At 38.0% G+C, this 27,187-nt stretch overlaps 5 protein-coding genes across 5 annotated transcripts; 3 read left to right on the forward strand and 2 right to left on the reverse strand.

Moving 5' to 3' along the window:
- Positions 1 to 1,109: 1,109 nt before the first annotated feature.
- Positions 1,110 to 12,566, forward strand: PKNH_1258500 (AP2 domain transcription factor, putative; the record flags this gene model as incomplete). Its single annotated transcript, XM_002259890.1, has 1 exon — positions 1,110 to 12,566. One exon carries the CDS (start codon positions 1,110 to 1,112, stop codon positions 12,564 to 12,566), a length of 11,457 nt encoding a protein of 3,818 aa, XP_002259926.1.
- A 1,031-nt stretch (positions 12,567 to 13,597) lies between these two features.
- Positions 13,598 to 15,397, reverse strand: PKNH_1258600 (phosphoenolpyruvate carboxykinase, putative; the record flags this gene model as incomplete). The annotated part of the gene is made up of 1 exon (XM_002259891.1): positions 13,598 to 15,397. One exon carries the CDS (start codon positions 15,395 to 15,397, stop codon positions 13,598 to 13,600), a length of 1,800 nt encoding a protein of 599 aa, XP_002259927.1.
- A 2,009-nt stretch (positions 15,398 to 17,406) lies between these two features.
- On the forward strand, positions 17,407 to 17,913 carry PKNH_1258700 (DNA-directed RNA polymerases I, II, and III subunit RPABC4, putative; the record flags this gene model as incomplete). The annotated part of the gene is made up of 3 exons (XM_002259892.1): positions 17,407 to 17,467; positions 17,651 to 17,743; positions 17,891 to 17,913. The coding sequence occupies 3 exons, from the start codon at positions 17,407 to 17,409 to the stop codon at positions 17,911 to 17,913; spliced, it is 177 nt and encodes a 58-aa protein (XP_002259928.1).
- An 802-nt stretch (positions 17,914 to 18,715) lies between these two features.
- Positions 18,716 to 21,544, reverse strand: PKNH_1258800 (myosin A, putative; the record flags this gene model as incomplete). The annotated part of the gene is made up of 3 exons (XM_002259893.1): positions 18,716 to 20,935; positions 21,199 to 21,336; positions 21,449 to 21,544. The coding sequence occupies 3 exons, from the start codon at positions 21,542 to 21,544 to the stop codon at positions 18,716 to 18,718; spliced, it is 2,454 nt and encodes an 817-aa protein (XP_002259929.1).
- A 3,006-nt stretch (positions 21,545 to 24,550) lies between these two features.
- Positions 24,551 to 25,861, forward strand: PKNH_1258900 (sporozoite protein essential for cell traversal, putative; the record flags this gene model as incomplete). Its single annotated transcript, XM_002259894.2, has 5 exons — positions 24,551 to 24,617; positions 24,762 to 24,844; positions 24,938 to 25,068; positions 25,252 to 25,325; positions 25,491 to 25,861. 5 exons carry the CDS (start codon positions 24,551 to 24,553, stop codon positions 25,859 to 25,861), a joined length of 726 nt encoding a protein of 241 aa, XP_002259930.2.
- Between the last annotated feature and the right edge of the window lie 1,326 nt (positions 25,862 to 27,187).

Genomic DNA, 27,187 nt, shown 5'->3' on the forward strand with positions numbered 1-27,187 from the left:
AAAAAAAAAAGGACTTGCAGTTCTGCAAGCTGTATAAAAATTCCCTGTCCTTATTTTTTTTTTTTCAAAAAGGTTTTTTTCTTTTACTCTATGATATATTTTATTTTATTTATTCTTTTTTTTTCTTCCTTTTTTTTTTTCTTCTTCTTTTTTTTTTTTTTTTGTTCCTTTTCGATTTAACAGTCGAATGGTTATTTTTATGTAAAATTTCCTTTTTTCCCCCTCAAATTATAAGCTGCAATTTTGATGACAAAGGAGGAAAAAAAAAAAAAAAAAAAAAAAAAAAAAAAGTCATTTTGTTCGTAATGACAACAGGATATATTACATCACCAATTTCAAATTAACTGCGTATTCGTTTCCAAAAAAACCTCTATCATTTTTTTCCTTTCTTTTTTTTTGTTAAAATTTTTTCTTTTTACCTGTAATAAAAACCGAGGAGAGACACCGGTACTCGCTTGTACCATGGTTCAGCCTCCACTGTTCAGTTAAAGATAAAAGCGACCTACCTTGTATATGCATGTATGTTTATATGCATATACCCACGTACATATGCTTTGTCGTTCAGTAACAGAAGGATACGAGAGCGAATGGGTCATTTTGATAAAAAGGAAAACTGGGACCTACTCGCAGAGACAGTTTACAGCGAGAAACTCTACAACATATTTGTAAAAACTGTGGACAGTTAAAAATAAATAAAAGGAAAAAGAAGAAAAAAAAAAAAAAAAATAAAGCTATTTAATTGGTTGAACTTAAGTCAACAGAGCAAACCAAATTTGGATCCCCATCACGTCGCTTGCCCGTTCAGGAAGTGCCACCTTCCCATTTTATTCATCGCAAAGGGGAAGAAAAAAACAGAATAAAAGAATCGGACATTATCCAACGAACAGTGCATAGACAAAGCATTAAACAGTTATAACTGAACACATACACCACCCCGTGTATTCGCATATTCGCACGTATGTCTACAAGAGTACATCATGTGTGCAGTTGTATAAGCAAAAGGCGAGAAACAAAACCCCTCTCCCTTCTGAACGTTTTCTTCCCTTCCACACGTAATAGTTATATGCATCCCCAAATGTATAATAACAATTAAAAAAAAAAAAAAAAAAATGGAGGAAAGCATAAAGGAAGCGGAGGAAATTTTTACGCACACCGGGGAAGAGGTACATCGAACTGTGAGCAGAGAGGAAGAAGACATTTACAAACCCACAAGTTCTGACAAAAAATCCGTAAATTTTAACAACCAAATGGAGTACGCAAATTATCCCTTTTTATCACACACTAGTGATATAGGAGGCATGCGCGAATGGAATTTGCAAAATGCTCCTTATGTAAATTTAGCAAGTGCGTGTGACTCCACCACGGGGCCTGGCGTAGTCCACCTCAGTGGAGAAGAGCAAAGTCAAATACTCCAAGGTAACGGAGAGTCTTGCATGAATATCTCCATGAATAATACTCCTATAAATAGATCCAACATGGGAATGGCAAACCAAGGGGAGTTGAACCCAAACGATGGCAACTTCTACGTTCCTATATACAATGGAGAAATACCCCGAAAGAAGGAGAGCCAAAAAGGATATGTGGATGAAGGCAAAAACCGAAGCAGTAAAGAAGGATCTCTGACCCCCACAAGAAGAAATTTCACTAATGTAATTTCTTACCGGAATAACATGCACAATGGTGGAATAATAAATGCCTCATCGGGGGGGCTGTTTACATCAAATAAGAATGCGCACTATGATAAGGCAGACAATTTAATAATCCCCCAAAGTCGCATAAACCATGTTCAGCGGGATGGCTTGGTTCCAGACAAAGCTGAAACGTGTACTCTCCTTCCCGTAAATAACAATAGCAGTGATTGTTTAAGATCTATGCCTAGTAGTAACGTCCCGGAGGGGTACATTCAAAATGCCCCAAGCAAGTACGAAATGGAGTGGACTTGCAGCAACGAATGGGGTGAGAGCCAAACACAGGGTGTCTCCCCAAGTGGAAACAACAAAAACGCACGAACGGATAACGGCATTTCCCACATAAACAACAGTAACACTTCTGTGCCGCATAATCTTTGTGCTTATCCTAATTTCCAGTTTGACAAAAATGGCAGTATCAAGGAGGGTGACCTTTTCAGTGATGTACATTTGAACAACCACCCAACTAGCAGTTTAGTGTACCATCCGGATGGGTACGACATTGGCAATGGGACTAACTCAATCTACCTGAACAGGGATATGATAAAAACCGCAGCGAGTGAAGACTCACATGTAATTCCCTCAAATATTTGTACAACTAGCACTGGTAACTACCACGTTAGTGATGAGGGGACAAATCAGATGAATCACCTGAACCGTACAAATGTAGTGTTGACAAATCAATGGAGTAATGAAGAACTTTTCAACAAGCAGGCGAACACGTCTAACTATAGGATTAGAAGGAAGGTGAGTAGTAGTCCATATAACGATGAATCATGCGAAATGCTTAGCAGTGAGTATCAACCTAATGTGAAGTGCCTTATGCCCCAGGGGCAACCCAATTATGCCAGTAGTGAAGGGTGTATGTATCCTAATGGATTCCAGGTCCAGATGAAGTTAAATGGAAATGGAGTCCCACGCATAAACACCTGTGGTAGTTTCGCCTCTAGAAATGCAATTCTGGAAGACGAAAATTTTAGGGCACATATTGGTAACAGTCGGGATAGCAAAACAGTAAACCCTCAGCAGGGGACAATCCAATTCGAGAATCAAATAGATAACGGTGCAGATGCACAAATGGATAACACGTACAGAAGAATGGAGAACCCATTAACGTTAAATAGAATTGTACATGCAAATAACTCCAATCCAGTAATATCAGAAAATATGATGGGCAATTCGTATGCCCCCTTTCTAAATAATCAAGGGCAGAATTGCCAACAATTGGTGCAGGGGAAATACTTCCCCTCCATCAATGGCAACTACTCCATGAACAACATAGAAAATGCATACCAATTCGATGGTAACCAGATTGAAGATCCAAAGAGCTTTGTCAAATTGTATAATAATGTTAATACTTCTGCTGACGATAGTGAGGTGTCAGCATGGTCAAGAGGAGGAAGTTATCCCTCAAAGGATGTCTTTAACAATGCCCTGAGCAATACTAAAGGGATTCAAGGCAGTATAATACGTAGTAATGGGGACGGAGACACCTCCCCTGACCCTCAGCCGAATATGTGTAGTTCTGTCGGTGCGTATGGCGTGGCGCATCGAGGCATAAGTAGTTGCTCAGGTCAACTGAGCCTGTTGGATGCGCCGAACGGAATGAATAATGAGCAGGAAGAAACTTTGCAACGACAAAGCATGTACGACTTGTATGTGCAGTCGCTGTTGAATGGGGCTAGTGGAATGGTAAACCCGGGTGGAGTGATTAGTCCTAACGGGGTAAGTAACCCGAGTGCGCATCTGGGAGAAAGGAACGAGCAGTTAATATTATTCAATTTAAAAAACATGCGAAACAAAATTACTGGGAAGGCCTCCCAAATCCCCAACAATTATTTGTCCTACTTAGACCATTACATCGCCTCCCTACGTTTGCTTTACAACAAACTACTGAGTAACAGAAGTTTGATATTTATCTTGGCGAAGGAAGTATTTGCACCAAAAAAAAAAAGAGAGAAAAAAAAGTACAGTGATGATAATGCATCAACATTTGAGAGTAAGCATTCATATGTACAGGAATTGTTAACAGCTCTCCTACCACAACCACCTATCTTTCCCCCATTAGAAATATGGATCTACATGGGAAAAAAAAATGCCAGTCAATTACACAAACTGCACCTAACAATATACATAATATATCAGAAGATTATTTGCAACATATCTAACATACTTTTAAAAATTAACAACGACATGGTGAGTTATGGAAGTAAGAATAAATTTAGCAAACGCAATGGGACTGATTCTCTTAATGATTATGTGAATGACAATGGGGGGGACGGATTGAAGAAAACTGATTATTGTCCCTTTCTGAGTTCTACAAAGGACGAATCTCCCTTGGGGGGACTCGATAGTAGTGAATATGTGGCGAAGACGGGTGTCCAAGGAAGGGAAGAAGAGACTTCCCACGTGGAGGATGTAGATTATTTGATGGAAAAAACTGACGCGATTGATCAGGTTGATCAGGCAGATCATGTTAACGAAGTTGACGCAGTTGATGCAGTTGACGCAGTTGATGCAGTTGACGCAGTTGATGCAGTTGACGCAGTTGATGCAGTTGACGCGATGTGTATCTCCATGGAACCCCAACAGGGGACGAGCTACAACAGGCGTCCTCTCCAAACCAAGGAAGACGAGTCGAATCCCCATGAAGGAGATATCCCCAGAAAATGCCTATTCCGAATTGATCAGAAATTAGCCATTATGATGGCCTCAATAGATAACATAAGCAAAATGATCAGGTTGACAACAAAAAGGGAAAGAAGCAATAACAGTAAGGACCCCTCAGTAGATACCGTCGATGAAGAAAACAAACCAGTGCCTGTGGGCGAAGACGAGGATAATATACAGGAGAATGAAAAAAAAAATGACCTTGAAAAAGAAGGCAACATGGTTAAACATGTACAATGTGAAAGTGAAGGCATCTCCCCAAGTGAGTGTCAATCCCCCGACATTAGGATTAACCCTAAGGATGGCCAAATAGTTGCGTACGATGAGGTGAAAGGTAGTGATGACCCCCTCCTTGAGAAGGAGACCAAGTTGGATTATAATAACTCCTTACAAAAGGACAATCCTGTAAAGTTACTAAACGAACTTAAGTACGAACTAAGAAATGTATACAACGAAATACGATCATTAAAGAGGCATCGCAGTTACTACCTGTCCCGTGGAGAAGATAAAGGAGAAGCGGGAAGTTCCTTAGAATTAGTGAACCCTAATGATGACTTCGAGGACGATTATACCGTTCCGCCAGATGACAATGCTGTTTCGAATATGAGAATAAAATCGACGGAAGAAAAGTATCTCTTAAAGAATTATTTATACAGCCAATGTGAAAATTCCAACCCGTTGATAAATGCACACACACGGGATTACTACCCATGTACGAGTAAGAAAAATGGGAAAAGGATAAAGCTAAAGAAGCAAAACGAACTACTTAATAGTCTCATAAATAGCACCATTTGTTCTAACGAACAAATTAATAAAGACATTATCTATGATTTGAAGTACACGGATGATATTTTTAAGAAAATTCTTTTCTTATGTAGAAATTTTTACACAAATTTATCGGAATTGAATGACTACAGTGCTTTGGAGTCGTTTAACAAAAATGAAGTCGGCTTAACTAATTTTGGACAAGTCAACAGTTTAGGGTACATGGACAATCAGGCACTCTTTCCCTTGAGACCACTTCTCCCTAGTGGGGGGGAATTGCTACCCCAAGAGGATTTGCCAGAGGGAATGTACCAACTGGAGGCGACTGACCACACCCGTACGTGGAACGAAAATCACGACATTGATCCGCACTGTATTGAACAAGTTAATAGCCATCCCGCCAAAGCAGAAGATGACACTTTGAATGTTGCACCAGTTATAGGTAACGGTGATGGGGAGGATGACGTTAACAATTCCGGAAACGAAACTCTTCTCAGTGACGACCAAATTGGATCAAGGAACTGCACAAACTACGCAAAATACGCGGGGTACACAAATTTGGGAGGTGTCTCCATGTATGATGCATCGGAATGTTCCACCACAAAAAGTCAGCAAGGTTTCTGTGGAAAGAATTCCCCCTGGGATGAACTACCCATGGAGAAAAAAGAAGATAAAGAAGGTGCACAAAACGTGGATTCTTTTCTTTCCAAATTGGATGGCCAAGATGGATTGATGGAACCGTATGCAGAGACCCCCCAAAGTGTCATTTTGAGGATGGGCAGAATGGACAACTACTCAACTTATCAGAACACGGGTAGAAGCGGAGATGTACTCTATAGGCCTTTTTTTGCAGAAGCCACTAATGGGGATTATTCACAAACGGAAGTAGGCTTCCGTAGCGTCGCGAATAATGGCGCGAATAGTGGCCAGAATAGTGGCCAGAATAGTGGCCAGAATAATGACGAGAATAATGGCCAGAATAATGGCGTGGAGAGTAGCACAGACAGTGGCACGAACAGTGGTGCTGTACATGCACCGCCAGAAACGCTCTATAGTACCACACAAAACGGACTTCAATATAGTTACCCTAATGAGGAGCATAATGATCATGGTTACAACGACATAAGTAGTTCATTTTTTAGGCATACCTCCCATGTCAATTCGGAACACCCATATGTACAGAGTCGACATGTGTCTGAGGGGATTGGTGGTAGTCTAGATCATCCATATTTACAGGTAAAAAATACGGAAGATTTAACAAAACAAGGAAAATATATGAACAATTCCTACATGCAAAACGATGTAGGGAAAGCTAAAAATTGTAGTTACCTTTTAAGCAATGCTCAGAATGTGTACTGTCTAAATCAGGAGAATTTGCCAATAGGCGTAAAGAACACTGAAGGGATAATGCATAACGATTGTGCGAAGTATGAAGCGAGTGTGTCCAACGCATATGATGTTGAGAGGAGTGGTAATATGAGAAATGGTGATGGCCACCAAAGGTTCAGTACCGCAATGACCAGGTGCTTAAATGCTGATGGGAACTACGTTGGAGGGGATGTAATGGATAATTGCCTCCAAGGACCCCACTCCCAATACGACAGAAATCAACCGTTTGGTATGTTCAATTGTGTTGGTACGAATGGATTCGCGCCAGGAGATACGAATTTAGTAAACCATAACGGAATAAACAGAAATGTAGGTTACTACACCGATGGAAGTGCACTACCCAGTATGATTAATTACCAAAGGAAGGAAAATAGTTTTCAAAACAACACCGCTAAGGACGAAATGAGAAGTGATGAATTTGGAACTAATAGAACAACAAATCATTTCACCAGTTCCAGTGATACAGGGATGATTAACCAATTTCCCTTTAATGGAGAACAGACGATGAATATGCATCGTGTAGATAATGTGCCACATTGTACCTCCACGTACCGAATGACAGAAGAGAGAAACACATTTAATGATTCCCTAAACGAAGGGAATAATGTCACAGAAAAAATGTACAACCATAATGGCAAGTACCTTAATAATGTAGAATTGAGAGACACTACAGAAGATGTATCAGATAATGAAGTGAACAGTGGAGGAGGGAATGAGAAATTTAGAGATAATCAAAATACCTTTAATGAGGGTTCATCATACTTTTCCAAAAATGGTATTATCACGAATAACATGTCTGACCATTGGAAGATCGCTTCAAATTATTCAAACAACCTAAACGGAGTGAAGAGCGAATCTTATTATGGAGAAGACATGAACATATCGAACATAGAAGGAGAAGGAATGATGAAGAATAATAATCCACTCAGTGGTGGTATACCCTCCGAATCTTTAAAGGATTACCCAAACGTGACAAACGAAAGTGGAGATCGCAATTTAACGAATGATGCTAATAAAATCAAGCTAAAAAAAATGCTTGAAATTACTGATAAGTTAATCGGAAAAAAGTACAGAGGAATATCTTACGACCCAACCAGAAATGGATGGTCCACTTTTGTATATAAAAATGGGGTTAGAAGGAAAAAGTTTTTTTCTTCTTATAAATATGGAAACCTATTAGCTAAAAAAAAGTCCATAGAATGGAGACTGAAAAACTTAAGTCCAGATTCTCATGCTTATGTATTTTCTCTAAAAGCGAAAGAAGAATTTAATTCCATTTTGAATGATGGCTATGCAGATATTAACAGTGTTAACTGTGAGAACAGGGATGGGAAAAACAACGGCGACAACTCCAACAATAGGGATATACTCTATGTGAATGCTTTTATCAACCTTTTTAATAGTTCCGCAGGGAGGAACAAAGATGAACCCGATGAACCGAATGAATCGAGTGAACCGAATGAGCCGGGTAAATCGAATGAGCCGGGTGAACCGGGTAAACCGAATGAGCCGAATGAAGAATGTGCGGAGGAGCCTACTAGAAAAGGCACACAAGATGGAAATGGACAAAACAGTAGTGAAGTCGCCCAGCCGCTCGGTCAGGCGAATTATAATGTTGGATGTAGTAATGGAATTAATAGTGGATTTAATGATGAGAGCAATGTTGAAAGGAGTGGTGTCCCATTGAATGGGTGCGATAATCACACTGCGAGCAATATCGATAGGGAAATCCCCTGCGTAACAAAAGAAAAAAAAGAACGTAAAAAACAAAATTACGAGGAAAATAATTCTATGACACATGTCACCAATCTGGCTAGCCATTTCTACGATCAGGTAAATGGCTGCGTACCCCCGAATGATGATTTATCCGTTTATGAAAAGTGTTGTTCGATACTACTAAATGACAAGGAATCGTCGAGAAATGAACCAAATGGAAGGGACGCAGGAAATGGCCCCATCTGTAAAAATGCACCCAGTTGGATAAATAAGGAAGATGGAAAAATAGACAATTTAAATGGCGATCCGGTGGAGGAAGGGAAAGGGACGAGAGGAGAATTGCCAAATGAGAGAGTGCATTTCGAAATTGAAAATGGACAAAACGAGGAAGTGAATATTTTTCCGCATTCAAATGATGTGTCCCCTACACATTGTGTCGAACTTCCAAAGGAGGGAATAGACCCGGTCGTGCCCATTGGAGATAATTACGCAGTTACTCGATGTGGAAATAGGAAAAGGAGAAAAAGGAACATCGTAAAAGGTGAAAAGAAAAACGCTATAGGGGAAGGCGAACCGAACGTTACAGAAACGGGCGAACAGTTCAGTAGTGCGTATGGCACTCGTGATGATTCAGCGAGTGGCTGCGGTGATAGCTGTTGCAGTGACATGTACGGAAGTGATACCCACAGTGGTGATGGTCGAAGCGATGATCGACGTTATGATGGACCCCATGGCGACAGGGCCAAGGAGAAGTTCAAAAGCTGGATGGATAGTGGCCTAATTCATTCGATGGAAGGAAAGCACCCATCCTTTGAGGAAGAAAAGAGTACGACATGCAAAAATGGCAAAGTCAAGGACGACAATTCAAAGGAGATTCCTCAGTACGTAAAAGAGTGCATATCAGAAAATGTACCTTTGGAGCATCTTAATTGTGACAACGGAGGGAACGATCATGACAAAATGGATACGCCTTATAATAACGGAGGATGCTATCAATATGGGAATTGTCCACCCAATGGACAACCACTTCAAAACCTTTTACCCCCCGCTAACCAAGAGAGCGTTACAAAGAAATTGTATCCGGTAGAATGTAGGAGCATTCCCGAGGAGCAACTGATCGATGGGATTGTTAATGGAGGAAAATCAGAACACATGGGTGGAGAGAAGGATAATAATTTGCGCTTGGGTGATATAACCCATTTGGTTGAAGTTAGCCACGAAGTGGAGAATCAGGCTGTATTTCCAAGTGAAGAAACGGAGGGAAGATCCCCAAATGAGGTGGATTATACCATGAGAGGTGATTCCTGCACGGGTGTGCATGAAAATGAGACCCTCAATGTGGCACAACAGTGGACTCCAAATGGTATCTCTGAAGGGTGCGCAGCGCAACATGAGAGAGAACTCTTCCTGGACAATAAACACGCGAATGACAAGAACTGTTTCCTTTACAAGGATACCCTACTGAGGTACATGAACGAGTGTATGTGCACGGGAGAAGAAGAAAAAAGTGTTTTTCTCCAGTTTTTGAGATTAACCCCGGAGTGGGTTCTGCTAGAATTAGACGAATTGGAAGAAAAATACCATAGCTATTTCAGGAATAAAATTGAATCATTTTATAAATCCTACTTAGTTAAGATAAGCAGTAAAAACGGTAGTACCTTGGGGGAAGTACCAGAGGAAGGGTCCTGTCGTTCAAGCAGTGGCATTCCACCAAGACGCAGCGAATATATTAGAGAACTTCAACTCATTTTTGATAAAAAGTTGAGTACCCCCTGGACATGTATGATTTTCCCCATAGACTTCCTCTACATCTTAAACTACAAAATTTTAAGAACTTTAAAAATCTTGAATAAAAAAAAAGTTAAGAGTGTCAAGCAAGAGAAGGACAAACACTTGCAGTGTATGTTGAAAGGAGTGAGCTTCATCAAGTACAAAAACGCATGGTGTTTTACGTATCTTGACTTGGATGATAAAAAAAAAGAAAAAGTATTTCCTATTAATCATTACGGCTTTATTGAAGCAAAAACTCTATCCATCTTGTACAGAAAAAACTTTGTTCTACATTTAACTAAAATGTATACCTTTCTGAGAAATGTTTTATCAAGAAATAAATTAGAATCTGGGAGAAACATAAGTAAACTCATTAACCCAAAGTCAATAAATCACTTTATCGATTATTACAAAAAGTACGAAGAGTTCCTCATTTGCTATGGCAAGATTATATACTTCAATGAAAGCAGAAATATATTTCTAACGACAAAGAACAAGAGGGATGCGCTAAATTATGTACCTTCGGAAATCAGATATAAAATATCTGGAGAAATAGAGCCCTTAAATTTAATAACCATAACGAGAAATTATTTTTCCAAAAAATCACAAATGATAAAGTTCCCCAAGGGGGTAGTGTATCTGTCTGGCTACTTCCTATGGGTTCTATTATTTCTGAATCATAATAATAAAGAAGTAGTTATCTCTTTTTCGGCTAGGAAGTACTCATTCGAAGTAGCCAAGAATAGATGCTTCGAATGTTACTACTTCTTACTCTATAAGTATAAGTTCCGCCCCATTAATATATCAGGCGTTATAGATCTTATTTTGGAGAGCGATTTGGAGTGTAAAAATTACAACTTGTTGGATTACGAAGCGGAGAAAATTATGCCTCTAGATTGTTTATTCCATTTTTTTGCCCCTTCAAATTATGTTCTTCAAAATGGAGTTATTTATAAAAGGCTTCTTCATAATCAGAACCACCCCAAGGAGGAGTACCTGTGCAGACAGGAATACGACTCCCTGTTCCCAAGTGAGTATGTCTCGTTGGGAATTTTCCAGACATACGAGATTGAGGACGACTATTCCATGACACTGAATGAGGACCATGGAGATTTGGGGACCAACGCATCGATGCATGTTCCACAGAACGGGTACATGGATAGTGAGGCAGATGCGGCTATCCAGATGAACCTACTCAACGATGCAGAAGCAGGTGCACAGAGGAAGTACTCCTCGTTTGAGTTTCCATCGCTACCCCAACACCAACCAAACTGCTACCCGTTCCATCCAATAGAACATAACGAAGGTAATGAATACCCAGTCGAAAAACATCATCGCTCAGTGGACGACTTGATTCCTTATCACGATATGGCGCAGGAGAAGAAGGATATCCCCCTCTACTTTACAGACGACGAAAATGGAAAATTGAAACGACTGAAAAGGAGGGATAGTTACCTGGGAGGAAGTTTCCAAAGGGAGAATTACACAAATTTGGGGGGCTCACCAGAGTACTACCATCTTGGCAATCACGAGGATGGAAGTTGCGGTAGTACCGTTGGCGATGAAGAAGCGCGTTCAGAACAAGGGGGGGAAGAGAAGAAGAAAACTCATGGAACATATCAGCCAAGTAGTCAACATAACGGAGACTTCACAATGTATCCAAGTGAGAGAGAAGGAATGACCACTTGGGGGATGAACATTCCGTGTGGAAATTCAAATGTGAAAAATCTCCCTGTGGTGCAGAACATCGAAGAGAACCATCAAAGGTGGTACAACCATCCCACACTGAATGCTGAAAATCGAAGGAGACCAAACGGACAAGTCAATTCGGATACCGTCGACATGTGTAACGAAGAGGAAAGTGATTACCATTTGGGAAAAAAGGAACAGAGGAATGGAGGGATGATTGGGCAAAACATACACACAAGGGATAACAGTAACCATGAACAAAGTACACAAAGAAAATTTACAAGCAACGAAGAATACTACAGGGAACTTTCCAATAAAACAATTTTTCACTTCTTCGATAACAACATACAGGACGAATATTTAAAAAGGAATTATGATTCCCTTTTTAATAATCAAGAGGAAAAAAATGTGCTGTTTAAAAAAATTAGCGAAAAGGAAGAACATCTGGGAATTTTTATAATGGTTAATTGTCAGTGGCTTTCAGACTCCTTCGTACATAACATACATCAGATAGAAAGCAAGTACGCCGATATTTATTCTTTTGAAAATTATCTGAATACACGTGAAGAGGTTTTAAATTGGAAATGTGAAAAAAATTTTATTAAAGACTGTTCTGATATTTCCAAAAAATGTCCTCGTGTTATTGGCGTGCATTATGATACGCATGCGCATGCCTGGGTTGTCAACCGTACCTCTAATGGGAAGAGACGGGATAAAAAATTTTTGGTGAAAACCTTTGGCTTCTTACAAGCCAGGAAGATGGCCATTGCACACAGGGAGAAATGGCAACAGCAGCGAGCCCTCTACCGAGAGAAAAACGTCAATGGGAAGAGAGTATTTCACATGCAGACGGATCAAGTGGAAACAAATGACGAGTAGGATCAACTGAGCAACGATTATTCTGGCAATATCCACCCTTTTGCATATGCACTTACAAACATTGTGCAAGAGGAAAAGCGCGCGCCATCTTCGTTCCTTCACTATGTAGTTTCTTGTTTGTTTTTTAAAAGAGAAATTATTTCACCCGTTGTACAATTCACGTGTATATATATGTATGTATATATATGTATATGTATATATATGTATGTATATATGTATATATGTATGTATATATGTATGCATATATGTATGTATATATGTATGCATATATGTATGTATATATATGTTCTCATGCGTGCCTCCTTTTATAGAGCAGTTGTTAACGAACCGCTTATGTTTTTGATTCCCCCTTGCGCAGTTTACATGACGCCCCACTAATTTTCAGGGCACCTCTTTTAATTACAATAATTCCTTTTTTACCCATCGACTTTGTCAACGAACGATGGACAGGTCCAACTGCCACGAAGCGGCGTGGAGCCTTCAACATTGATAACCTCCACAACCGTTAAGTTAGAATGCCTTTTGTTCTTATATTTCAATGGTCGCATTATTTCAGTGCGCCTATTTGCTTCTTTAGCTTAGTTATTGTTAAGATGGTAATAATAAGGAAATGATGTGATATGCCGTGTGGAAGAGAAACTTCATTCTTAGCGCGATGGCAAATAAGAACAGCGCGCAGGTGTACAAATGTTTTCCTGTTTGTCATCCTCTGGGGATGTAACTCCGTATAGGGACATCGCTATGTAGATAAAAAAGTACCCAACATGGGCATAAAAAATGGTAGAAAATATAAAAAAAAAAAAAAAAAAAAAAAAAAAAATGTCATACATTCCAAAGTGAGAAAAAAAAAAAATATGATAGTGCTGCTACACGTTGGCAACGCTGCGCTTAGGATAAAACCCTTCCAAATTCTGAGTATGTATTTTCACGTGTAAGCTTCTTAGAGAAGCACCCGCCAGCTCCATAAAAATATCAGCGCACATGTAACAACTCGAACGTGGAGTTCGTTCCCTGCTATATTATTTCCATGCCTAGAGAGTTGGTCCTCCGGAAAGGATGTCCGGGCCCGCCTTGTCTGTGAATAACTTAAAATTGCTGATAAACTCCGTAGCCAAGTTCTTAAGGTTTTTCATGTAATCCTCCTTATCCTTCCATCCAACGAGGGGATCAAGAACTTCCTGTGGAATGCCATCCACGTGGACAGGAATATTGAAATTAAAAATGGGTGTCTTCTTATACTCAACATCATTAAGCTTATTCTCGTGTATGTAGTCTACCAACATGCGCGTGTACTTTAAGGGAATGCGCTGTCCATTATTGGAACCGTAAGAGCCATAAATCCATCCAGTATTTAAGAGCCAGACATTAGCCTTATGTTTCTGATATTTCTCCGCTAACATTTTAGCGTAAACCATGGGGTGGTGTACCAAGAAAGGGGCGGCATAACATGAGGAGAAGGTAGCGGTTGGTTTCAAAACATCGCTTTCTGTACCAGCCATTTTGCTTGTATATCCACTAACGAAATGGTACATCATTTGGTATACATCCAATTTGGAAAGTGGAGGGATAACTCCAAAAGCATCACAAGTGAGGAGAATAATATTCTGAGGATGTGCATTAATATAGGCTGGAATCTTTGCATTTTCAATGTAGGAAAGTGGATAAGCACATCGAGTATTTTCCGTTATTGTACAATTATTATAATCGACTTCTCTTGTTACCGGATCCATAACAACATTTTCTAGAATAGCACCAAATTTGATGGCTTTATATATTTCGGGTTCTTGTTTCTTTGAAAGTCCTTTACATTTTGCATAACACCCACCTTCTATGTTGAATATTCCATCGTCTGTCCATACATGTTCATCATCTCCTAAGAGATATCTATTGGCATCTGCAGATAGGGTTGTCTTTCCCGTGCCTGACAACCCAAAGAATAAAGTAACGTCGTTATCCTTCCCAATGTTGCATGAGGAGTGTAAAGGTAATTTCCCTTCCAAAGGCATTTTATACATAAATAGGGTTAGAATACCTTTTTTCATTTCACCAGCATATTGTGTTCCTAATATAATCATATTCATTGCACCGAAATTTAAGATGACAGATGTTTGGCTAGACATTCCGTCAGTTAATCTATTCGAAGGGAAATCTCCAGCATTGTATATAATAAAATCTGGAATAAAATTCTGTATTTCTTCTACATTTTTTGGAGGTATAAGCATATTTAGCATGTAAAGTGCATGGTATGCTCTGGAGGTGATAACTCTAATTTTTATTCTACATTTTTCATCCCAGCCTGCATAAGCATCTATTACATATAAGTTTGGCTGTAAGTTTAGGTAATCTATCGCTCTCCCTTTATTTATTTCGTAGGATTTTTCCTTCAATGGAATGTTTACATTTCCCCACCAAATGTTATCCTCCGAAGTACTTTCCTTCACAATTCTTTTGTCAGATGGAGACCTCCCTGTTTTTTCTCCAGAAATGCAACACAGAGCTCCTGTGCTTGTTATAAACGAATTGGATTCATATTTCAATGCCATTTCGTAGAGGAAAGCTGGAGTTGAATTGTGGTGGATTCTATTTACATGCAATCCCAACTCATGAACCTCTTCATTAAATTTACTTTCCTGTTCTTGACTCAAGGTTAGGATATCCTTCGAACTCATTATGGGTCCCACCGGTTTACTGTACACCAGATTTCTCCGTACCTCCTCAATTATTACCTTCTTCATGTCCTCCATTTTTTCTGCCAAATCGTAATCTGATGACTTGTCTATCGACTTCCTCAGTGTTCTTTCCACAGTCGTTGATACCATGTTATCAATCATTTTTGCAGCTCCTTTGTCTATCCTAAATCCTTTTCTTTTTTTTTTATTTTATTTATTTTTTTTTTTTTTTCAACTGGAGAATGTAACTCGTGTGTGTGTGTGTGTGGAGGGGAAAACTCCTCTTACGTGCGCATGTATATACAGACGCTTACGTAAATATACGTTGCTATATATGTACCTACACGAATATGTATCCACACGGGGGAATTGTCACGTTGCAAGACTTACCACACAACACAGGGATGTTCCTTAAATGGAAAAAAAATGCATGATGGTTTATCACTTGTTGTGATATTCAAAAGGAAGTTATTTAAAAAAAAAAAAAAAAAACAGTTCACAATACTACCGAAGACCACATTAATATATGCCAAAAGTAAGCTCAAAAAATTTACTAAAAGGTAACGTTATCAAAACGCCTAATTGTTCAATTGTTCGATATTTTAAAAAAAAAAAAAAAAATATACATATATATAAACAAACGCATGCTTGCAAGTATTTCGCCTACTGTAGAGTCATTACCACCACCTCTATTATAAACCTTGGGAAAACACGCGACTACAAAAAAAAGCAAGAGGGATCAAACAGCGTCACGACGTAAAAAAATTAAAAATGTTAAAAATGGCAACAAGGTAAAAAAGTGCCAAAAGGGAAAAAACAGAAAAAGTAAAAAGCAAACCGTAAAGCCGCAAAAATTCCCACCACATTTATATAAATTTTTGTTGAATTTCCTTTCGGAAGAATTACCTGCGAACGAAATTGTGCACGCTCGTGTTGTTTTTTCTACCACAACGGAGGGGCGCGCTCTTAAAAGGGTACACCCACCCGTACGCAAAGGGGATGGGCCAGGTGACTCTTGGCCGTTCACCGTTCACCGTTCACCGTTGACAGTGCAACTTTCCTTATTCTCGACCTTCGCTGTAGCATTTTGGCACTCCTTCGGTCCCTCCTCAATCAAGAAGCGCGTTGCAATAATTGTGCATACTACCATAGCAGTAGCACAACAACAACACCATGAGTAAATCGTGAAAAGTTTGGATTTGCTTTGAACACGCAAGTATAGGTGCGAAAAAAAAGAGCGCCTATATTTTTTTTCGAACATTCCCCCCCCCTAATAGGGGGGTATTATGTGCTTATCCACACATATATTTCCCTTCAAGTACTTTACAACTGCATGCCCGCTGTTACATGGAATATAAACCCTTTACTGGGTTCTCTAGATTTTTCTGTTTGCCCCTCCTCTTTTCAAATGTATATAGCCGTCTCTCTTTCTCACGGGGCGTAGCCCAAAATACTATGCACTCCTCGTGGCAACGGGCAAAGCACGTATTTTCATCCGCATACCGCAACCATAATAAAAATATATGAAATGACGAACGGAAGCGTCGTTATATTTTTACATAAGCGCAAAGATATTTTGGGACCCATTTATAGAGCGTACCATTTTTATCGTAAAAAAAAATGCCCTTTTTAGCAGAAGAAAAAAAAAAAAAAAAAAATACAAATCGCTCACCTGGGGCTGCATAATTTTTTATATGCGATAGCGCTCGAAGGAAAAAAAAAAAAAAAAAAAAAAAAAAAAAAGGCATACAATTCGCATGGCAAATTTAAAAGATTTATGGCTTGTCAGCTTCTGATACTGGGGAGCTATAAATAATTTTTTTAAAATCATGAAACTGGAACTGAACCAAAGTTGTTAACTTATAACTTAACTTTTTCATAACCAAGGAAGAGAAAAAAAAAAAAAATTGCAGCGGCGTAATTGAGAATTAAACTACCCAGTGCCAGCAAAAATACGCATAACACATAATACATAATACGTGATACATATATATATATGTATATATAGCCAGAAAAAAGGGCGAAAATTATTTCCCTTCGCAATAGGACTTTATCCACAAATTGACAGCTCCTAAATTGGGAATTAGCCGTTTCATACGAATTGCTACCATTCCAGTGGGGACCCCCCATTAAAGGAGAAAGTCTTATACACATCAAGTGGTTTAAGCAAAATGTACATAAGAGAACAGGACGATGATATATCTGCCGAACCGGTCGTTTACATATGCGGAGGTACGTTTTCCCTATGATTTTTTTTTTTTTTTTTTTTTTTTTTTTTTTTTTTTGAGGGTAACTCACCACGCGGACCTTCTCGTTGTATAAATTCGTGTGTCTATGACGACAGAGTGCATCCATTCAGTTTATTTTATTCATTTTACTGTAATCCTTTTTACTCACTTTCTTTTCTCACAACAGAATGCGGAATAGACACAGTGATAGCGCCCAACGCATCCCTGCGATGCAAAAACTGTGGGTCGAAAATTTTTTTCAAAAAAAGGAGCAGAAGAGGTAAAGACGTTTACTAGGAAAAAGTATTCCAGTGCTTTCCACCCTTTTTGCCAATCCTACCACCCGGATGGAAAGACTCGGTATGTATACATTTACAAATTTTTTTTTTTTTTTTTTTTTTTTTTTTTCATCTCCCTCCTTTTGTAGTCATGCAGTATGAAGCCCGCTAAACCCTGAGAACCATTTTATCGCCATCCTGGGATACATTGATATTTTTATTATTATTTTTTTTGTGTTTTCTCTTTCCCCTCCAATTTGTAACATATTACCCTGTGAAAGTACAGTCCCCAGTTGTGTTTACATTTGTGTAAACAATCAGTTGGATAAATTTTGATTTTCAAAAGGTACGTTCTCAAGCAACTTTTTTTTTTGTTTTTTCAACATTCTTTTTTTTTTTTTTTTTTTTTTTTTCTTTCAAACGAGACATATATATGCATATGTAGAGATACACACGAATGGAAAAAAATCGGTTAACATATTTTCGGCCCCATGTGATGGGGTAAAAATTATAAGTACGAAAGCGCACGCATAGCATGGTGCGTTCATTCGGGAAATGGGCAACTGTAGCAACGGAAAGGTAGCACCGAAAGGGTGACACGGTGCAAAATAACGCGGCGAAGTATGTCCCTTGCCGGAAAACAGAAAAACATGGAAAAAAATGTTAAGGTGTAATATAGGTGGACAAAATGTTCAGTCGAATCTACATCAAAGGAGGTGGGGCGGGCAATGCAGGTGCTTTCTTATTCAGGCAATCCGTATATATACATGTATGTATATGTATACATGTAAGTGCATGTATATGTATACATGTAAGTGTATGTATATGTACACATGTAAGTGTATGTATGTATGGATGGATGTACATGTGCATGTGTGAAGTAGACATGCGCCACCACCACTGTCAGTTGAACTGCCCCCCCCCCCTTTTTACCCCCTTAATGACCATCCGTGCGAAGGCGCATCGTTGCTGCATCACACGGTGAGTCTCTTCCTTATGTGGGCCTGGACCCTGATTAGGGAAGGCAAATTTTCGTTGACCTTGTTCTTGTACTTGTGCTTGATAATAGCGGCCTCGATCACGCTCACACAATTCTCCCACTCTACGAGCTTTTCCCTCTGGATGGTCGTCAGTAACTTGGCTCCCTCCTGTTTCAGAAACACCATGGTCTTTCCAATTTTTAGCATATTTTCAGAGAGGCCCGATGACTGCAGTAACTTCTCACACCTGGATCTGCTATCAAGGGAAGAGTCCTCAGCAATGGCAATGTTGATAAACTTGAACTGGTATAGAAAATCTTCAAATGTTCTTCTGTATGAGTAACCTAACTGACGCAGGACAAGGGCTTCCAAAATGGAAAGGGCATGAAGTTGGATCAAAATCTTCGGTTCACACCATTCCAACGGTTTCTTATTTTCATTTGGCTTGATACAACGAATGAAATGTGGTTCTGTACTGTTAATCAATGTCATCAGTGCAGTTAGTTGGTTCAAGAACTGAGATCCTATGAGTGATCCCTTAGCGATTTTTCCCTTTTCTATAACTTGACCTTCAAACAAGTCCCTCACAATTTCGTTGTCTGAACTTTTGATTACCTCAACCAATTCCCCTCTCAAAACATCTTTGTTCTTTAGTAAAAAGTTATCGGAACAGTATTGTATCGGACCAATGGTGTGCTGAATCACGAAATTCTTATTCGAAGCAACTTTGGCTGGAGTAAATTTTTCATTATTTTTCAAATTTGTAATACAAGCACTGACGAATTTTTCATCTGATCCTCCTGGCGCAAGACATTGATCTTCCAAATATGATAGAACTGATTTTCCCCTCTCACAGAGCAGATCAATTACTGGCTTGTTACTAGTATACTTCAATTCAGCAGTAGATATTCCTTCGTCCATGTACAATTTAGATTCTCTTTCGAATACAATATCGATAAAGTTCTTCTGTAGCATTTCATTCGTGATGTTAATAAATAGCTGTTCCAGCGAATTGTTCTTAAACACCTCAAAACCGAAAATGTCCAACATACCCATGAATACTTTGAATCCACCTTCTGGTTCAATTCTAGTATTCAAATTTTTGATGATCCAAAGAAATAATTTTTCATACATAGCTTTGCAAAGGGATAACTGCAACACTTCTGCATCGCTCTTATTCCATCTACCTTCGATCTTATTTCCTCCAGCGTTGGTAACCTTGATTAATAACTCTCGCTTAACCAACTCATGATTTAAGAACATTAAGTCACAAGCTCTCTTAAACAACTCCATGTCTTCATCATGAATAGCCGCTGCGTCACTTAACCCTGTTTCTGCTTTTTCTATCATTCGCACATTTCCTAAGGTTAAAATACCAGCTACAATGGAAAATATATATTCTATCTGATCATTTGTTAACTGCATATTTTTTAGAGATTCCATCACTTCTTCAAAATCTTTTTCATCATCTACAGAAGGTACTTCAGTTGAATTTGGGTTCAACAATCTATAACTCTTTACATCTCGAAGCCCAAATTTCTCCTTCATACTTTTGCTCGCTCCACGAAGGAACTGATAAAATATATGATAAGACCTCTCGTTATCGTCCTGAGTTATAATTCTCGACTTCTCTAGAAGAAAAGCAACCACCGAACCATTTCTGATACCTCCTTCATGAGATATAACTAACTGCATGAAACGACCAAAACGCGAAGAGTTGTTATTTCTAATTGTCTTCGCATTACCAAACGCTTCGAGAACTGGATTTGCTGCCATGATCGCTGTCTGGATACTTAGGTCCATGTTTCCACTTTTGGAAGATGCAAAATATCTCATAATTTGCTTCGTCGCTTCTGTCTTTCCTGCACCTGATTCACCCGAAACGATGATGGTTTGGCTTTTGTTCACACCATGGAGATTCGAAAGAGCTTCCCTTGCACAGGAAAATATATGTGGTGGTAGCCTCGTATGATCAACAGTGTCACGATACTTTCGAATCCATTCAGCAGTGGTATTTCCTAAATCTTTGTACGGATTGATAGCAACGATAAGGGGGACAGCAGTGGTGTATATCTGGTTCTTGAAATATCTGTGTTTGAGAAAGTCCAACACACACGGGATGTTAGTATGGTTCAGCAATCCGATATCTCCAAACGACATTGGGTCCACTTGTGAGTTGCAATTCCAGGCATGACTGATGTCGATTTCGTATGGCTGGACGGGGTGACAACAACGCGAAGTGGGGAATATGAGGAAAAAAGGAGGAGGGGGAGAAACAAATGTGTATACGCAAAATATGTGTGCATTTGTACATGCATGCATGTATGTGCGTATTCATTCATACAGAATGTACACATTAATATAGGGGTGTACGCACTCGCATGTGCCCTCACACACGCAGCTACACGAAGCAGCTCATTCCTCATTAGAATGTGCATCGCTTCTGCTTCGTTCTATTTTTTTTTTTTATTATTTACAGTTCCTGAACCAGGGGGGTCAATCTGCACAACGGTTAATTTCTCTTTCTTAGATCCCTGTTGCACAACACATTTCACAAACATGATATTTGGATTTTCCTCTATTGTCGGAGATATATCGGTCCATATTTGATATCCCTGCGGGGAAAAGGAAGTAATTTTTGAGGCAATTCCGAAATTGGAAATATTTACAGGGGGTTATATTTCGAACGTTGACAATCTTTTCATTCCTTGGGAGATTTTTTTTTACCTTAAACACAGCTCCGGACTTGTCAAAAGCCTCTATATTTGAAGCTCGCCTTACAATTTTGCCCGCCGTTTTTATCTCCTCATTTGTGATTGCCATTTTGTATGCGTAACTCGGAAGAAAACGTGAACATAAAATCAAGGTAAATGTAAAAGGGTAAAAATGCGTCAAATGGAGCAAAGTACTGCTTCTGGTAGGTACTCTATTTTTGAAGCAAATATTTTTCGGTAAATCTTTACTACGAACACAAAAAGGGAACAACAAAAAAAAAGGAAGAACAAAAAAAAAGGAAGAACAAAAAAAAAGGAAGAACAAAAAAAAAGGAAGAACAAAAAAAAAGGAAGAACAAAAAAAAAGGAAGAACAAAAAAAAGGAAGAACAAAAAAAAGGAAGAACAAAAAAAAAAGGAAGAACAAAAAAAGAACAAGAACAAAAGTTGCAAAATAATATTTTTGCACGAACGGCTCTAAACAACAACGCTTTTGCCAAACGCAAGCAGATAATCGGGTAGCAGGAAAGCGGAGCACACAAACAAATAAATAAACGAATAAACAAATAAAATTGAACAGAAAAAAAAAATAATAATAATAATAATAAAAGCCAAACCTTTTGTTTTCACATGTAAATATTAAACGAAAAAGGAAAAAGAAAAAAAAAAAGAGAAATTGATAGGTAAAGATAAAATAATATAAAACAACCTGAACGGTAAAATAAATTTAATTAAAAATATATGTACGGGTCAGGTAAAATTTAACTTTATATATATATATATATTAAACTTGGAAGTTTTTTTTTTTTTTTTTTTTTTTTTTTTTTTTTTTTGCACACTTTTTGGTTTTTTAAAAAAAAAAAAAAAAAAAAAAAAAAAAAAGCTGTATATAGTAGAATGAAAAGTGTGCCACAAAAAAATAAAGTAGAAGAACAACATGTACATGCAGAACGTGTAACGACCCCAATGTGGCACATGTATATATGCGTGAAAACATAACTATAATTATGTTGGTACAGAAACGGATATAAGATAATTTACGCCAAGAAGGTTGAATAATTTGAGGAATGAGAAGTAACGTTTCACCACGTTTTATGGACTCTTAGCTCCGTAAGAGAATTGGCCTTTATTTATTTGCGGCGTGCTTCCCAACCCCCTACTGGCTCCTTTTTTTCAAATGGTTAGATTGCGCATGTTCTACAGGTACATATGCAAACATCTGAATATTTGCACATCCGAATAGGTGTATGTGATTTTATTTTTTCCTCACCGGTGGATAGAGCGCTCCCATGACACTAGAAATTATTTACACTTTAAGAAACGTATATATTCTGACGCATGTATTATGTGTGTATATATAGAAGTACATGTGTACGCTTGCGCGCGTATAAAAAAATAGCAAAAGAAAAAACGGGAAAGCAAAAACCAACCACCAAATTTATTTACGCAACCCACAAACTGAGCACACGATAGGATAGAGAAATAAACTGGCACGTTCTAACTTAAGTAAATGCTCTGTATTAGAGGCTAACGTGTTCCACTAAAAATTCCACGATTTTACCACCACGTATTATTTTTTTTTACTTATAATTAGATATCTACCGCTTGAACATCACGAATGCATAAGCCTTTCCTTCCGTATGAAGTACTCTTATAACAACATTTCTATTTGCGCATATGAACACGCAAAAGTGGACCCCCCGGAATCGGGTTTGTAATTTGCAGTGCGCAACACAATCGGGGTAGAGAAAAAGCGTTGCCTTTAAATGGGCACTCATATTTGTACAAACATTTATGCTTATGCGTATTTGTACCTTAATTTCGATTGTTTATAGAACGAAGATCGCGTTTTTCTTAAAATGGACTTCCCAAAGGCCTAAGAGCACTCCATACATAAGTGGCTCTATTTTTCAAATATTTTCAAAATGAAACTACCTCCTAGTGAAAGGTGAACGTATAATTTAAAAAGATATATTTTTTTACTTTTTCACAAAATTCTGCTTTATTGGTGGTTTCATTCCTCTTGGATGTGACGATTTTCACCCTTGAAATAGTGAGTAAGGCTATTTTAAAGGGAAAATGGGAAAAAATAAAAAATTTGAATTGGGAAAAGGAAAAAAAAACAAAAAAATTGTTAAGAAGAATCTCATTTTATTCTTTTTTGTCTTCAAATTACTGTCTTGTGAAAAAAATTGTCGAACAATTCTGAAAGGATGGGGCGACTTAATTCGATGAACGTCGTTTTTTTTTTTTTTTTTTTTTTTTTTTTTCTTTGAGAAGGGAGGTGTAGACTCTTTAAAGAAAATATAATTTTTTTTTCCTTCTTTTTTTGCGCATGGGTGAAAAATTTGCATGCGGGTGAAACTTTCCTTCTGATACGTATTGTTCCTTAATTTGCGAATTCATCCTTTAGAGGGGTTTAAATGTATATTCAGATCCGGGTTGCTTTTAATTCTCTTTTTCATGTGTCCAATCGATCAGTTGCTTCTTTATAGCCGTCGAAATAGGTATTTAATGGAGAGTTCCTGCGGATTCTTTTTTTTTTTTTTAAAGCAGTTGTAAATATATATTCATATAAATATATATATATATATTTTAACTCCTTAGCATGCTCATACATTTGGTTATAAAAACGCTCAGTGAAATTTCTCAAAAATGCATGCATAATCAGAGCTGTTGCAAGCTCAGAGGTTGCTTTAAGAACCTATCCCTCGAAAATTCCGCAGAAAAGGTAATGCTTGTTTGTTAAAAAGATGAGAAAATTAAAACCAGACAAATGCTTTATCCATATGCACGACATCCATTTTTTTTTTTTCCCCCTTTTTTTTGCTCTCTCATAATATGTACGCAAATATGCAATTTTTGTCCTGTTAAGCGTACAACTTAATTTTCACCATGATGATAATTCATTTTCTTTAACTTCCTTTTAACTGGTAAGAATTGTCCCACTGTACTGTCTACATGTACACACATTTATGTGTAACATATCCTTATGATGTGCACAATTTTTCCCTTACGTATACACAGAACAAAAATTCCTGCAGAAGAGGAAGAAAAAATCCAAATTGAAGACATACAGTACAATTATCGTTAAAATATTATCAATTGTTAACAAAATGGAATTCCTCACTCCCCTTTTGTTCCTTTTAATCGCTCTGCAATGTGCGCTGTCATTCGAAGAAAGTAAGACACTGTCGTGTGCATAATAAATGATTAACAGATTTGTTCACACTTTGTAAAAAAAAAAAAAAAAAAAAATGCATCATTTTGATAGTAAATGTAAATTTTTATGACTGAACGGCTTTATTCATTTTTTCTTTTTTTCAGGAGAAATACTTTCACACGTGAATAAGTTTTCCGTGAATGAATATATTCCGAAGGATGATATTAAGGATCATGGGAAACTCGAGGTGGGGCATCCTTCGCATTGAGAATAGCACAAAGAAAAATGTGCAAGTGCGAAAAATGTGAACAATCTTATTTGTCCCCTTTCCCATTTATAGGCCACAGAATACTTTGAAAAAATCGCTGCAGACTTCAGCGATGACATAAATGCAACGAAGGAAGCTTTACAAAATATGTTCCTCGATGTAGAGGCTTCTTTTGAGGATTTATCCGACGATGTAGCGAAAAGGTGAGTTACAAAAGCTGAGTAGCATTCTCTGTTTGATCATCCCCACTTATCATTATTTCCCTAGGCGTGCGCTAATACATATATGTACATAAATATATGTATACACACATATATTTATGTACATATCCCCCCTCCTTTTCCCTTTTTTTTTTTTTTTTTTTTTTTTTTTTTTTTTTTTTTTAGTGTGTCAAAATATAGCTACGATACGGAAGAAAAGTTGAACATTCTGCAGGGGCTTTTATCTGAATTTGTCGAAAGTAAGACATGCGCATGTGTTTTCCACTAAAGTGAAATGTGTTAGTACCCCTGATGTGGGTAGTATGTGACAGGAGGACAAAGGAAAGATGATCGCAATACTTGTAGGTGTCCCAACTTACCTACTTGCAACTTTTCGCCACACATTCCTATCCCCGTTTTTACAGACAGTAAAGGCGTCATCTTCAACTCACCCGAAGAAAAAAAAAAAGAGGAAAAACACAAATTCAAAAAAATGTGTGATTTAATCTTACAGAAGGTAAAAACATTGGTGGAACTCGGCGCTATTGACAAATATCGAATAATTTTAAAATTTGGTAAAGGCGAAAGAAAAAGCGACATCCTCGATAAAGTAAAAAATGATAACAGCATATCGAATGAGCTGAAGGAGGAGCTATTGAAATATGAAGAAGTGGAAGGTAAAGATGCAAATGTTTCCAGTCTGATAAATTTTATATCCCCCATTTATGATAACTTTTTACAAAAGATAAATGCAATAATAGGAGAACTTTCTGCCGATTTGGGAAAAATAATCTAGTCGACAAGGGAAGGGTGATGTGTTCCTCCGCGTTTTATCGCGCCAAATGAACCTTTTGCAGCAATTTTCACTGGAACAAAAAAAAAAAAAAAAAAAAAAAAAAAAAAAAAAAAAAAAATGGTATGCTCATACTCATTTTCAAACTTTTGAAAAAACGATTATGGTATGGTGGGGTGGAAGGATAACACTTTGGACAAAAAGGATGACTCTTCATTTTGCAGAAAAATCGGGGATTGCTTCTTCCCCCCCTATGGATTTTTTTTTTTTTAAACACCGTTATGAGTTATGCTTTTTCCTTTTTAGGAAAAGTCCCACTGGCGTAAATCCCCACGGAATGATTGCCTGAGAAGGCTCCATTTTTATCACTTTCCGTTTTGAGATTTTCCACATTTGGAACTTTGCTACACACGTAAAAGAACTCCGCTGCACATATGCATATGAACATTCTACATATTTGTGCAACCGTTAATCGTTGCTTTTTTTTGTGTTTGGCAAATTTTGCCTTACCTGCGTATTGTTTAGCTCACCACCGATGTACACTTCCCCTTTGTTGCCCATTCATCCATCCTTTCGAAATGTATATGTACACGGTTCGGACTGTATGGGGGGGCAAGTACATCCGTGGGGGTCCACCTTACGCAGTTGGAAGAAGAACTCAACGAGCAACGCAACAAACAACACATGCAAGTTGTGTAGCTTTATGTAAATTGTGTAATCTTGCAGATGATCTTGCCGCTTAAAAAAAAAAAAGGAATTAATTTTTTGAAAAAAGTTCCACGTTTTCATATTCTGCTATATTTCTTCCATAGCATTTTTCAACTTCCCCCATGTCTCACAATTATCCCTTTTGAAACTTTGCAAAATAAAGTGTGTGTAAATTTGTCACCTGGGTGATACTTTTAAAAGCTCCACCTAAGGGGTTAGAAGGTTAAAATTCCTTTCTGCATAACTTACCCTATTATATTCATTTGGGGGGAAATAATTTTGTCGCCTTTTTACACTGGGATGGGTAAGGAAAACATGTGTTTGTTAAAAGAGAGGCAATTTGGAAAGGAACGCCCCAAACAAAAGAAAAAAAAAAAAAAAAAAAAAAAAAAAAAAAAAAAAGTGTAGAATTAAAAAAAAAATAAAAAACTCCAAGCCAACGCTTTGTTCGCCAAAATTTTGCCCCCATAAATCGAAATACCCAAAACGGTGAAAATAAAAGGTGTGTGTACGTACGATGGTATGAATGCAAAGCTATTTCGAATGCGATAGGAAAGGAGTTTAGCAGGAGGTGCACTTTCGCGTTGTTGCCTGGTGGAGTGTATAATACATACGGGCCAT

This window comes from Plasmodium knowlesi (assembly GCF_000006355.2).
Source record: "Plasmodium knowlesi strain H genome assembly, chromosome: 12".
NCBI classification, from domain to species: Eukaryota; Apicomplexa; class Aconoidasida; order Haemosporida; family Plasmodiidae; genus Plasmodium; species Plasmodium knowlesi.